Here is an 11,392-nt window from a genome sequence, read left to right as displayed (position 1 = left end):
CCAGGAAGTGATAGGGAGTCGGAACACACGTGCAGCTTCAGCAGACGTAAATATTGTTCACATGGTTAGTAAGAACCAATCTCGCTCTCCGACATTTGTCTAGTAGTAAAAGAAAAAGTCAGTATACTCACACAGCGTCAGTATGCTGACTTGTAGGATTTACGGTTTAGCATATCATTAGCTTAGTGGTGGAAATGGATCACTAAATCGTGTTTGAAATAGTTCCAAGTAGGTAGGAACCGGAGGACCTAAGGGAGGTGTTTAACGGTGGGTTTGTATCTCCTACAACGGACGACAGAAGATAAGGTAAGAAAACACATTAAGAACAAATTAAGTGATTATTTATGCTTTTATAACTTGAATCATTTGGTAAACATAGTTCAGGCTAGATTGCTATCTGAAAATGCGCCAGGTTTTTGCATCTTAAAATGCAAAAGTTCCCAGAAAAGTGTGGTTAAGTTGTATTTCTTTGATTGTAGGTGCATGTCCTGAGTTTATCTGCAGCCAGAAGTCATCCGCTATGGCAGGACGAGGCCGAGGGCGAAGCCTGTTCACCTTTAACGTGGACTCTCTAGGGTTCGGGAAAGGAGACACGCTACCTTCTAGTGCGCATGCCCCATCCCCACTTTTCCCTGTACGGGTTTGGGACTTAAATAAAAATAATCCCATTGTTTTCACAAATGCACTGGCACAGTCACGAACTGTGAATGTCTATTGAATGATTCACTTTGTGATTTCACTGTATCTAAGCAAGTCTGATGTATTTATCCCTAGCCTATGCAGTTCAGGCCAGTACCTCTGCATACAGGGGAAGAAGTGGATTACATGCTGGCTCTTAAACAGGAACTGAGAGCTTCCAGCAAGAACCTACCATTCCACATTCGCCCAGGCAGACTAAAGAAAGGTGTGTGTGTGTGTGGGGGGGGGGGGGGGGGGTGTTGGTCTCAGGAGCAATGGGTGTGGCCCATTGTTTATATCTGCAGTGCTAATGCATCTGAGAAGGGGGTTCTAATAGGGAGCAGTTCGTATGGTAACTCTGGAGCCTTACCAAAAGCTACCAGTGTCTTTGTCTTTTGTATTTATCTTAGCGATAGAATGACTCAGCGTTTGCATTTAAATAAAGTCTCAGCTGAGCCTCTATATCCTTTTCTTATATGATCTCAAGGTCCAGACATGGAATTTTAAGTAGTTTTTCTTTTTATCACAGATGTGGACCGTTACTCGGATAAATATCAAACTGTAGAGCCAGATCACAACACGTGGAATCCAGGTAAGTCATGGACCGAAATCCCAGCTGGGAGCCCTGTAACAGGGTTGGCTGTAGAAATGAAACTGGTGATTAGATGTCAGCACAGGGCTGCTTGTATCAGCAGAAGAATGTTAATCACTGTTAACTGCTTAGAGTTGCAAGTGAACAGATGGTGATTGCATGAACACTTGTGTGTGTGATTATCTCAGACTGGAGTCTACTCCCCAAAGAGCTGTGTATCAAGGCACCTAAGCTACGGAAATCGAGTGAGTACATAACTGTAATAACTCTATCATACACCAGGCTGATTATTATATAGTTATTTATTACAAAATTAAAGCGCAGTATTATACTCAAGTGCAGTGAATTGTTCTTTATCTGCATTGAAAATCACATGAAAGGTAAATATGTAGAACAAGGTACTGTGGAAATACCTAAAAGTACCGCTGCCCCCAAGCTGTCTTTAGGCATGTGAGATGTAATGTTACATACACTGTTTTCCATGTCCCGTTACATTTGTATTTTTGCCCACAGAGGCCAAACCACTGAAACACAAAGTAAATCCCACTGCTGCTAAAGAAGAACTTATTCAAAAACTGGAGGTACAGTTACATAAAAGTCTGTCTGAACTATACCTGTGATGTCATTGACCATTCAGTGACTACCATGGGAGACACTTTTTAACTCGCTTCAAAAATGATAAATTAGTGTCCACAGTGTCCGTCTATCAGCTGTGGGTGGAACATGGCATCACTGGGGCACGAACCTGATTCCCAACTCAAGAAAACAGCTCCCAACTCAAGAAAACAACCTTAATGTATCTGAACTTTGTGTGATCAAAATTGGTAATCAAAAAAAATGTTTCACTGTTGCAGACGCTTGAAAAGAGTGAAGAGAAAAACCAGTCGGATGGAGAGGAGGACGAGGAGAAGAAAAAGACAGGAGAGGAGGAAGAAGAGTCTGGAGAAGGAGAAGACTTCAACGAAGAAGAATTTGAAGAGGTAAGATGTTTGGTGAGGTGGTGTCAGACTGTCAAGCGGTCATGTTTGTGCAGTGTGATCACATGTTATTCAGGTGTTGTAGAAAGTGAACGCTTTTGCCTGCCCGCATTTAAGGTTACCCCACCTGGTGCTGGATGAACACTTAATTAAATCACATGTTAAATATCACAATCACTTCTTGACATACAGTGTTAGACTGTATTAATATTGTGGAGTGCAGCTGCTCTGTACTCATATCTGACCAGATGTCTCAGATATCTGTAATCTCCGTAATCTCAGATTGCCTCTGCTTTTTGACACCATGGCTGTATTCTGTGTTCCAGGAGACAGACTACATCATGTCTTACTTTGACAATGGTGAAGATTTTGGAGGGGATAGTGATGACAACATGGATGAAGCCACCTACTGAAGCTGCCTGTGCTCTCTTTTAAAGGAATTCTTATCCACTGCAGACCTTTAACACTGTTTCCAATCTTATTTTACACACAATGTTTGTGTGCTGAACTGAGTGACAGTCTGATATATAGGATCGTCTGGGTAGTTTGGGACCTGTGTTAATGTTAAGTAAACACATACTAGGACCTAACCAGCAACATCTGACTTGAACTTTTTGCTTACCAAGACCAGATTCAGATAACCTGTCATGTTCTCCTATTGATGCTATTATTATTATTATAACAATTTTACTGTTGATAATTGGTGCAGTCAGTAGCAGCACACACATTGTTTACATATTTATTGAATTTCAGGGTGTATTCCTCTTGCATTTTTAAGCATGTTTTTTCTGAAACCTTGTCAGCACCATTTGGTTGGAAAGTAATACATTCCTACGCATTCATTGTGTAATATGAAAACCTCCAGCAGGGGGCATACTTTACTGCAGGAGTAGAGTTGCTCACTCACTCCTGCGGCTCACATGAATGTAAAGTTTGTGTTAATATTCCATGCCATTCCAGAGCTAATTTTGATGTTGGTGTTGTTTCAGCTTTTGAAGGACACAGTTTTGGGTTCACACAGCTTACCTACAGATGTACTCTTTGAACATTTCAACCATTTGGAGAGTCAGTTCTCTAATTAGCCCAGTTCCATAATGGCCACATGTTGATTTCCACTATGGGACTGTGCGTTGTGTAAGCTAAAGTGAGCGGGCGGAGCCTGAAGCAGGGGGGTGTGGAGCGTACGTGCTTTCAGGCGCACAGACGGCCACCAGCACTACGTTTGCACGTGATGGGCACCTCAGAGCTTGTAGGGCACTCAGGTGTGAATGATTAGAATATGCTATACAGTATTTACACACTAAATCTGAGCATCAGGCTTTTCTTAGCCTCACGCATGCTGCTCTTGGACATCCTCTTGCAGTGAGGGTTTGGCCAAGGAAGGTGTTCTGATCTATTACATAGATTCTATATTGTACATCAGTGACCTTAAACTCTGGGCTCTGTTATCCACGAACGATATCTAATAGCTTGTTTTATAGTTTTTGGAAATAGCCAAACACACACACAACATCAGACATTTTCTACCACCAAGACGAATTACATGTTGCACAAGACCAGGAAGTGCAGGTGGTAATTGCAGGACATCATGTAGAAGTCAGCAGGGAACAGTGGTGTGACCCTGGAGCTCCGCCTCTTCACCTTTACCCAGAGCACACGCCCCCACAGCCACCGAAACACACACAGCTCAGACGCGCATGTAAATGGTGGCAAGGCCTGTTCTCCCTCATGCCCCCAGCCGTGTTTTTTTTTCCACATGAGCTCAACCAGAACTACTAAACAGGTCTCGCTGGTCTCACTGGACCAGACACCTTTTATTATGTTATATTTTAACTTGACACTGGTATATAATATTACAGATTACGGGCTTTATGATTTAATTTGTTCCATTCAAGGGTTAATGATCATAAAGACTGCATAAAGTGCTGCTGTGTGATTCTGACTCATGTGCTTTTTGTGTGCGATGCTCTGATTGTCATTTTTGAGACGTGCAACTACGTCCCTTTGCTGTAAGTAGTGCAGGCGGACGACACTAGTAGCTGCTTTGCCTGAATCAGCACGCTGGGCCGTGGGTCACAGCCAGGCTGGATCAGGTGTCCATGCCAGCGTGAGAAAGGAAGCCATGAATTTACGACTTCCAGTCTTGCACACTTGGCTGCTGCTTATTTTACCCAGGCAGCGAGCCCCATTCGCAGGCGCACACTCTCGATGTGTTCGCCATGTGCTTTGTCAGTCGGGATGTAAAACAGTTTGGGGGTATTTGGGAATCCACCCCATATTTAGACCATCTGACACATACGTTGTAAGCAGCGGTAATGTGAAACTTGGGGTGGGGTGATGGTGTGTGTGTGTGTGTGTGTGTGTGTGTGTGTGTGTGTGTGTGTGTGTGTGTGTGTGTGCTGCGACTTCCTCTCCGAAGCAGTCGAGTGCAGAGTGTGCTCTGTGGTGGTGAGCTAGCTAGAACACTGTGTACAGATGACCACGCACTGCGCATACGCACGTCTCATACGCATGCCCCATACACACGTCCCATAGATGCGTCCCATACGTAAACAACTAGGTGTTTTTTTCTTCATGTTTACCTTCTTTTAATGCTGTTTTTGTTTTGTTTCTCTTCTCTCATGCCTCTATATTAAGGAAGGAGAGTGAGATCAGCACTAAGCGCATTATCAGCCCTGTTAATGTGCATGTGGGGATGCGGTATCAATGCTAAAGTCTATATATTTGGTGGATATTTATAAACCTATGTATGGATGTGGAATATACTGAAAATGATGGATCTCATAATAAGAGTGAAAATGATGAAAGCATGCAGACATGCTTCACCCGCCTGAGCACAAGGAAGTAATCTGCATACTTCAAACTTGTGTAATGCTTTTTGCAAAAGACATTGTAACAAGACTTCACAAAGCTCTGGTTACAGAACAGTCAGAAATCCGAGAGTTACGGAAGGCAAAAAAAATTTTCAGGTCTGAGCAGATCAACACCCAACTCAGAGCTCCAGTTCTGGGCTCAGGATAGTGATAGGAGGGAATAGTCAGCAGTGATGTTTACCAGAGTGGCTGTATATTGATATCCTGAGGACAGAGCCAAGACCAGTATCTCATGTTTGTTGTCTGGAAGATTGTTAATAAGTTCTAATGATTTTTTGAGACCTCATGGTGGAGCACTCTGTTGTGTTTTCAACACCGTACAGCAGTTCAAAAGTGTAACGGGGTGTATGGGGGAAATTTTGTGATGGCAATCAGCACGTTATATGTGGAAAACAGGACAACTCCTGGAGGCAGATGTTTGGCAATCTGACCTCCATGTGTTTTTAAGCATGTCACACACACTTGTCAGGATCACAGCTGAATGCCAGGAAACCCGGTCAAGTTGTGATGATGATGAGGAGGAAGATTGTGGTAAGGGTACCTTCCCACTACAGGTTATACTAATAAGAAGAGAGTTACACACCTGGGCAGGTAGACGTCTCACATGGTGGCCATGGAAACAGCCTCCATACGGACCAGAGGCATGAGAATTACTGGTGGCAGTGACACATTGAAACATGTCTGAATGCAAAAACTACACAGATTCCCACCATAAATTGGAATTACAATGCTTAGTTGTGCTTATCTCTCAATTACTTTTGTTTGTATGGGTTTTGTCTGATTATCTGAATATTGTGGGGGGGAGGTTTAACTTACGTTGTTTTTTCTCTAAATACTGATGTCTGAGATGTCTGATGCAAAGTGAATAATTGTGTGTGATTTCATGTCTTTATTTGCTGATTCCTTCAACTCTCATTTTGCTGATTCCCAGTAGTTCACCGCCCACCACATTCCACTTCCTCCTTCAGCCTCGTATTGGAACAGCAAACCTCGTGCTGACTTCCTGTGCAGGGAGTGGTTCCTGCCAAGAGGCTGATCTTATGTGCTGATCTATGACACCAGTCTCTCATCCAGATTAAAGCCTGAGTCATTACAGGATAAATCTGGAAGCCGCTCTTGGGTACGGCTGCTGGCTCAGCTGCAGATAAAGCTTACGGGCAGGACTCAAGGTTTTGGGCCAGGTTGAGGTTTTAGGCAAACACTGAGCTGTTGGACAAGGGCTGGCAACACACTGCACTTCCTCTATTAATCTCACAACTTCCTCTCCACCATGCTAGTCATATGGGCCCAATTCCTAAAGCACAGTACCGTTTCTGTTGTCAGCGCAATTAATCCTGAGACTTCAGCTAATTTCAATGTAGGTTGTGGTGTTTCAGGTCACAGGCCCCCACAGCAACACAACGCCCATAGCAGTTTAAAGGAGCTTTATTGAAATGTCAAGAAATGGTAGAAAAGAGTTTGCAATGACCTCATCTACTTTCCCAGCCTTCTGTCGTTATGAATATAATGTTCTTCATCTTTTTAAATGTTTTTTTTTCCAATTAAAGACACGTCAAGTCGGCACTGTAAACACTGCCTGCTGTATATCCATCTTGCCTTCCTTACCTGTGTGAACACCCCCGTTCTGCCCCTGCACCTGTTTTGAGTTCTTTCGGACTGATTAGCTGGAGATATTGTGCCGTCCGTCCCGTCTCCAGGGGGCCTTGAGTGCAGCTGTTTTTGTTGTCGTGGTTTGCTGTGTCCTTGTCTTCTGTCGTGTTGTGATCACGTGTCTACTGTTGAATATGTTGAAGCTGTTTTGTTTGTCTTATGGAAAATAACACAAAAAGCCACCACTCGTTCGCAGGAAGCCACCTCGTTACACCTCTGTTTCTTTATATTTGATTCCCTTAAGTAGGAGTCAAAGTAGCATAATGGTACTGAGACCGTGTTAACGCCCTTGTAAACAACCCTACTGAGGAAAGGTGTTTGTAGTGCTGTAATCTACTGAGGGGTCTGTGAAATTTGAGCTTCGTATGTTCAGTGTTAATGAAGTAGCACAGTGATCCGGAAGATCCCGATGTACTATTGCTGCAGTGTCATCCCTGCTGTAACACACACACAGGAACAGCAAATGCACCTGCATATCCACTGCACTTTGAACTCTCACCAGTAAAGTCATTTCTGTTCAGGTTGTAACACTCTTACTGTTCCCATGAGGGCCACTGAGAACACAGCAAACCAAACCACCACAGCAACCCACATTCAGTCGTGACGCGGTCACCCAGCCTGTGTTTGTGGTATCAGATGAGGCCGCAGAAAATCAGCTCAAACAAGCAACCAAGCTCAGTCAAAACATGGAGTCAAGGCCTGGAGAGCTCAGTCTCTCCTGTGTTTCTGTTGTCTTTCTGCTGTGTCTCTCCTGTGTTTCTCTTGTGTTTCTGATGTGTCTCTCCTGTGTTTCTCCTGTGTTTCTGCTTTATTTCTACTGTGTTTCTGATGTGTTTCTCCTGTGTTTCTCCTGTGTTTCTGATGTGTTTCTCCTGTGTCTCTCCTGTGTTTCTGCTGTATTTCTGCTGTGTCTCTCCTGTGTTTCTGGTGTATTTCTACTGTGTTTCTCCTGTGTTTCTGCTGTATTTCTACTGTGTTTCTCCAGTGTTTCTGCTGTATTTCTGCTGTGTCTCTCCTGTGTTTCTGGTGTATTTCTACTGTGTTTCTCCTGTGTTTCTGCTGTATTTCTGCTGTGTCTCTCCTGTGGTTCTGTTGTGTCTCTCCTGTGTCTCTCCTGTCTTTCTGCTGTGTCTCCCCTGTGTTTCTCCTGTGTCTCTCCTGTGTTTCTTCTGTGTCTCTCCTGTGTCTCTGCTGTATTTCTGCTGTCTCTCCTGTGTTTTTCCTGTGTTTCTGCTGTGTCTCTCCTGTCTTTCTCCTGTCTTTCTGCTGTATTTCTGCTGTGTTTCTTCTGTATTTCTGCTGTGTCTCTCCTGTGTTTCTTCTGTGTCTCCCCCGTATTTCTGCTGTCTCTCCTGTGTTTCTCCTGTGTTTCTGCTGTCTCTCCTGTCTTTCTGCTGTGTTTCTGCTGTCTCTCCTGTGTCTCTGCTGTATTTCTGCTGTGTCTCTCCTGTCTTTCTGCTGTGTTGCTCCTGTGTTTCCTGCACTATATATTAATCTTTCCTGCCTGTTTACACGTGTTTGCTCTTGAGGCTCATGGGAATGGTTAAGGCCATGTGACTAAAGGTTTGATGAAAGCACAATAACATACTAGCACATTAATGCAACTACCACAATAACAAAGTAACACATTAACTCAACTACCACTGCCAAAAAAAACCATATCTGGAATCCAAAAGGCACAGCAATCTCTTTACATGTCTATGTCTCTCTCTCTCTCTCTCTCTCTCTCTCTCTCTCTCTCTCTCTCTCTCTCTCTCTCTATCTATCTATCTATCTATCTCTAGCTCTCATTCTCTCTTTCCCTGCCTCTCTCTCTCTCTCTCTCTCTCTCTCTCTCTCTCTCTCTCTCTCTCTCTCTCTCTCTCTCTCTCTCTCTCTCTCTCTCGCTCTCTCCAACTTCAGAAACCAGATAGCTCTGCTACTAACCCTCCCCCTCTCCCACGTTTAGCTGCCAACCCCGAGGATCATCCTCCATGGAGTAGTGCAGGTGCCAGGGCCTGTCGACAGCTCATTAGTGTCTCCTGGTCCGTCACCTCCATCTTGCCCTGACCGAGTGACAGGGATAACCTTTCACATGTATCCAAAGTCCCATCCTGCAGAGACCAGCTCAGATGTGCCTAATACACTCAGTTCATTAGTGCTGGTTCAAATCTGAAGGACTGGGTGCGTCCATTTGTTTTCCTGTATCAATTTAGCCATTTCACTCATTATATATAAACATATATATATATATATATATATATATATATATATATATATATATATATATATATATATATATATATATATATATATATATATATATATATATAATATATACTATGTTTATGACCTGTGACCTTTCCTCCTCCCCTTTCTCTTTTTCACTACCTGTTTTTCCTCAGAAGCTCTGAGAGCGGTACATTCCGATCCCAGCCTGTGTGTGTGTGTGGGAGGTGTGTGTGTGTACAGTATTGCTGCTATAGCTTCTTTGCGGTCCTGTGAGAGTACACACCCTCATGTGCGGCGTGCACAGCCGCCACAGGACCCGGTCCCTGTGCACACTCACGTCTCACACGTCCTGCAGGCCCTGGGGTTTTAAACAAATCTGAAACATGACTCCTGTGTTTTTGGTCAATGAACACACATGACAGAGCCCACAATAGAAATGTAGTCTTATTTCTTGTTATTTTCTGATACATAAAACATTTATTTTATTGTCACAGGCGTCAAAACTGGAAACCTGGAAACCTTTTATTTTGCATGTTTGCAGGTTGTTTGACATACCAAATCAGCGCTGTCATGTGTTTTTGAGTAGAGACTATAGTACCAATGCAATCAGGCAAAGCTGCAATCAGGCGGTACACAACAGAGCTCTGACATTCACCCCATATGTGAGACATGTGTCTGTTGGTGTGCTGAGTAGAGAGAATTCTCTTCCTCTCTGTCTTTTTAGCTGCTGTGGCCTTCTGGTTTCTCTTCTGTGTAAAACACTTCATTTTGTTATAAATTATATATAAATGCTGCATATACAGTATATAAGCTGAATAATATATACAATTATTAATCTATAAATATATACATAATTCTGTATAAAGAAGCTGTGTCATACATATTTGATATAGATATGACACTTTTGTTTTGCAGATTCGTGTCATGTGAGAAGAGAAGGTGTGTGTGAACCTTCTCGACGAGAGAAGACCTGAACGTTGGCGCAATATCGCCCACTCACAACCAGGCAAATTAACGTGCGAAAAAAAAAACAAACCCTCATGAGAACAACCTGTGCTTTGAGTGGGAGAACTTCCCCCGGCCTGAGGTTACATACCAGTGGCAAAGAAAAAAAAGCCATCTCTGAAAACACTCTCATGACGTCAGATCACAGCAGATGCTATCATGTGCTCAGAGCATGAACACAGCATGGACGAACCCGCTGGCCAATAAGAGCATGTGTAGTCGTGTAGGAGCACCAATCAGAGCTCTCCTAAGGGTTCTCTGTAGTAACTGCGGAGGAATGATGTTTCATGTCTAGAGGCAGAAAGTAATAATCAGACAGAGGAAAAATGCAGAGGTCAGAAAGAAAGAGAGAATGAGACAAAGACAGAAAGCAGGTCATAAAGTCTTAAGGGCGAAATTAAGATAATCTTGGTTAAAGGTTTAAACTCATCTGTTTGAAGAGGAAAAGCTCTTCTCGTCACTTGAAATTTTTGTCTTTACATAATACACAATTTATCTGTACAAATCAAATAAGTGCATTCTTTGTTTAACAGCCATCTATCACACCAACACTTTTTTATTTTTATTTCCTTTCTAAACCTCTTCACGATCCCCAAAGTCCAGAAAAGTGTGATATTGCAGTGTCTGACTTATTAAGGAATGTTTTATATGCTGTGGTACACAGACACATAATGCAGTTAAGGATACCCTCACTCCTCCTGACTTAGATTTAAATTAGATTTAAAGCTGGTAGCCTGTTGATAAGCCACTTACAGTACACTTCCTAACACAACTGAATGCTGTCCTCAAAGAAACGGAAAGAGGGACACAGTTAAGCAGACGGGGCAGCAACATGCCGCATGTCAGTGGAAGCCCTCGTGAACAGTCGGCTCAGCCAGTTAAATTTTGCGTGATCACAGATCCTGACCAATCAGAGAAAGGCACTCGTATACTTGGCAGAGTGCAAGCATGGCTGGAGGCTGTTTGGGTAGCATGTGAGTCACATGGCAAGGGAAGTTGTGCATGACCTACAGACCAGCAAAAATGAAAATGAAACCTTTCGTTGAAAATGTTCAATTTCCCCCAAAAATTCCTGTTTTAGTCACCGAGGAGCAATAGTGAGGATGACTGTCAGAGGAAGGCAAACGGGCAAGTTAAAGGCAGGACAAAGACACACGGGTTTCATGATCCAGGATCTGGAGACCACTATAATGTGTGTGTGTGTGTGTGTGTGTGTGTGTGTGTGTGTGTGTGTGTGTGTGTGTGTGTGTGTGTGTGTGTGTGTGTGTGTGTGTGTATGAAGGGAAGGAGAGCCCGGTTTGTTTTGAACAGGCAGCCTTACTGCTCACTGAACTGAAGGAATGGTCCAACCGACTGGTGCGTTCTTTCATATTTGGGGTCTTCTGTTGAATATCACAGTGACCTCT

General features: G+C 43.3%; 1 protein-coding gene across 2 annotated transcripts; it reads left to right on the top strand.

Annotated features, from left to right (window-relative positions):
- polr3gla (RNA polymerase III subunit GL a) lies at nucleotides 1-4,183 on the top strand. 2 transcript variants are annotated; one of them, XM_077008385.1, is made up of 8 exons: nucleotides 1-306; nucleotides 480-634; nucleotides 775-904; nucleotides 1,208-1,270; nucleotides 1,459-1,515; nucleotides 1,784-1,851; nucleotides 2,125-2,250; nucleotides 2,574-4,183. In XM_077008385.1, exons 2-8 carry the CDS (start codon nucleotides 521-523, stop codon nucleotides 2,658-2,660), a joined length of 645 nt encoding a protein of 214 aa, XP_076864500.1. In that variant the 5' UTR covers nucleotides 1-306; nucleotides 480-520; the 3' UTR covers nucleotides 2,661-4,183. The 2 variants fall into 2 exon arrangements, with proteins under 2 accessions (XP_076864500.1, XP_076864501.1); XM_077008386.1 differs by lacking the exon at nucleotides 1-306 and having other exon boundaries at nucleotides 480-605.
- The last annotated feature ends 7,209 nt before the right edge of the window (nucleotides 4,184-11,392 follow it).

Source organism: Brachyhypopomus gauderio, chromosome 6 (assembly GCF_052324685.1).
Source record: "Brachyhypopomus gauderio isolate BG-103 chromosome 6, BGAUD_0.2, whole genome shotgun sequence".
Taxonomy (NCBI): Eukaryota; Metazoa; Chordata; class Actinopteri; order Gymnotiformes; family Hypopomidae; genus Brachyhypopomus; species Brachyhypopomus gauderio.
This window is presented reverse-complemented; position numbering and strand designations above follow the sequence as displayed.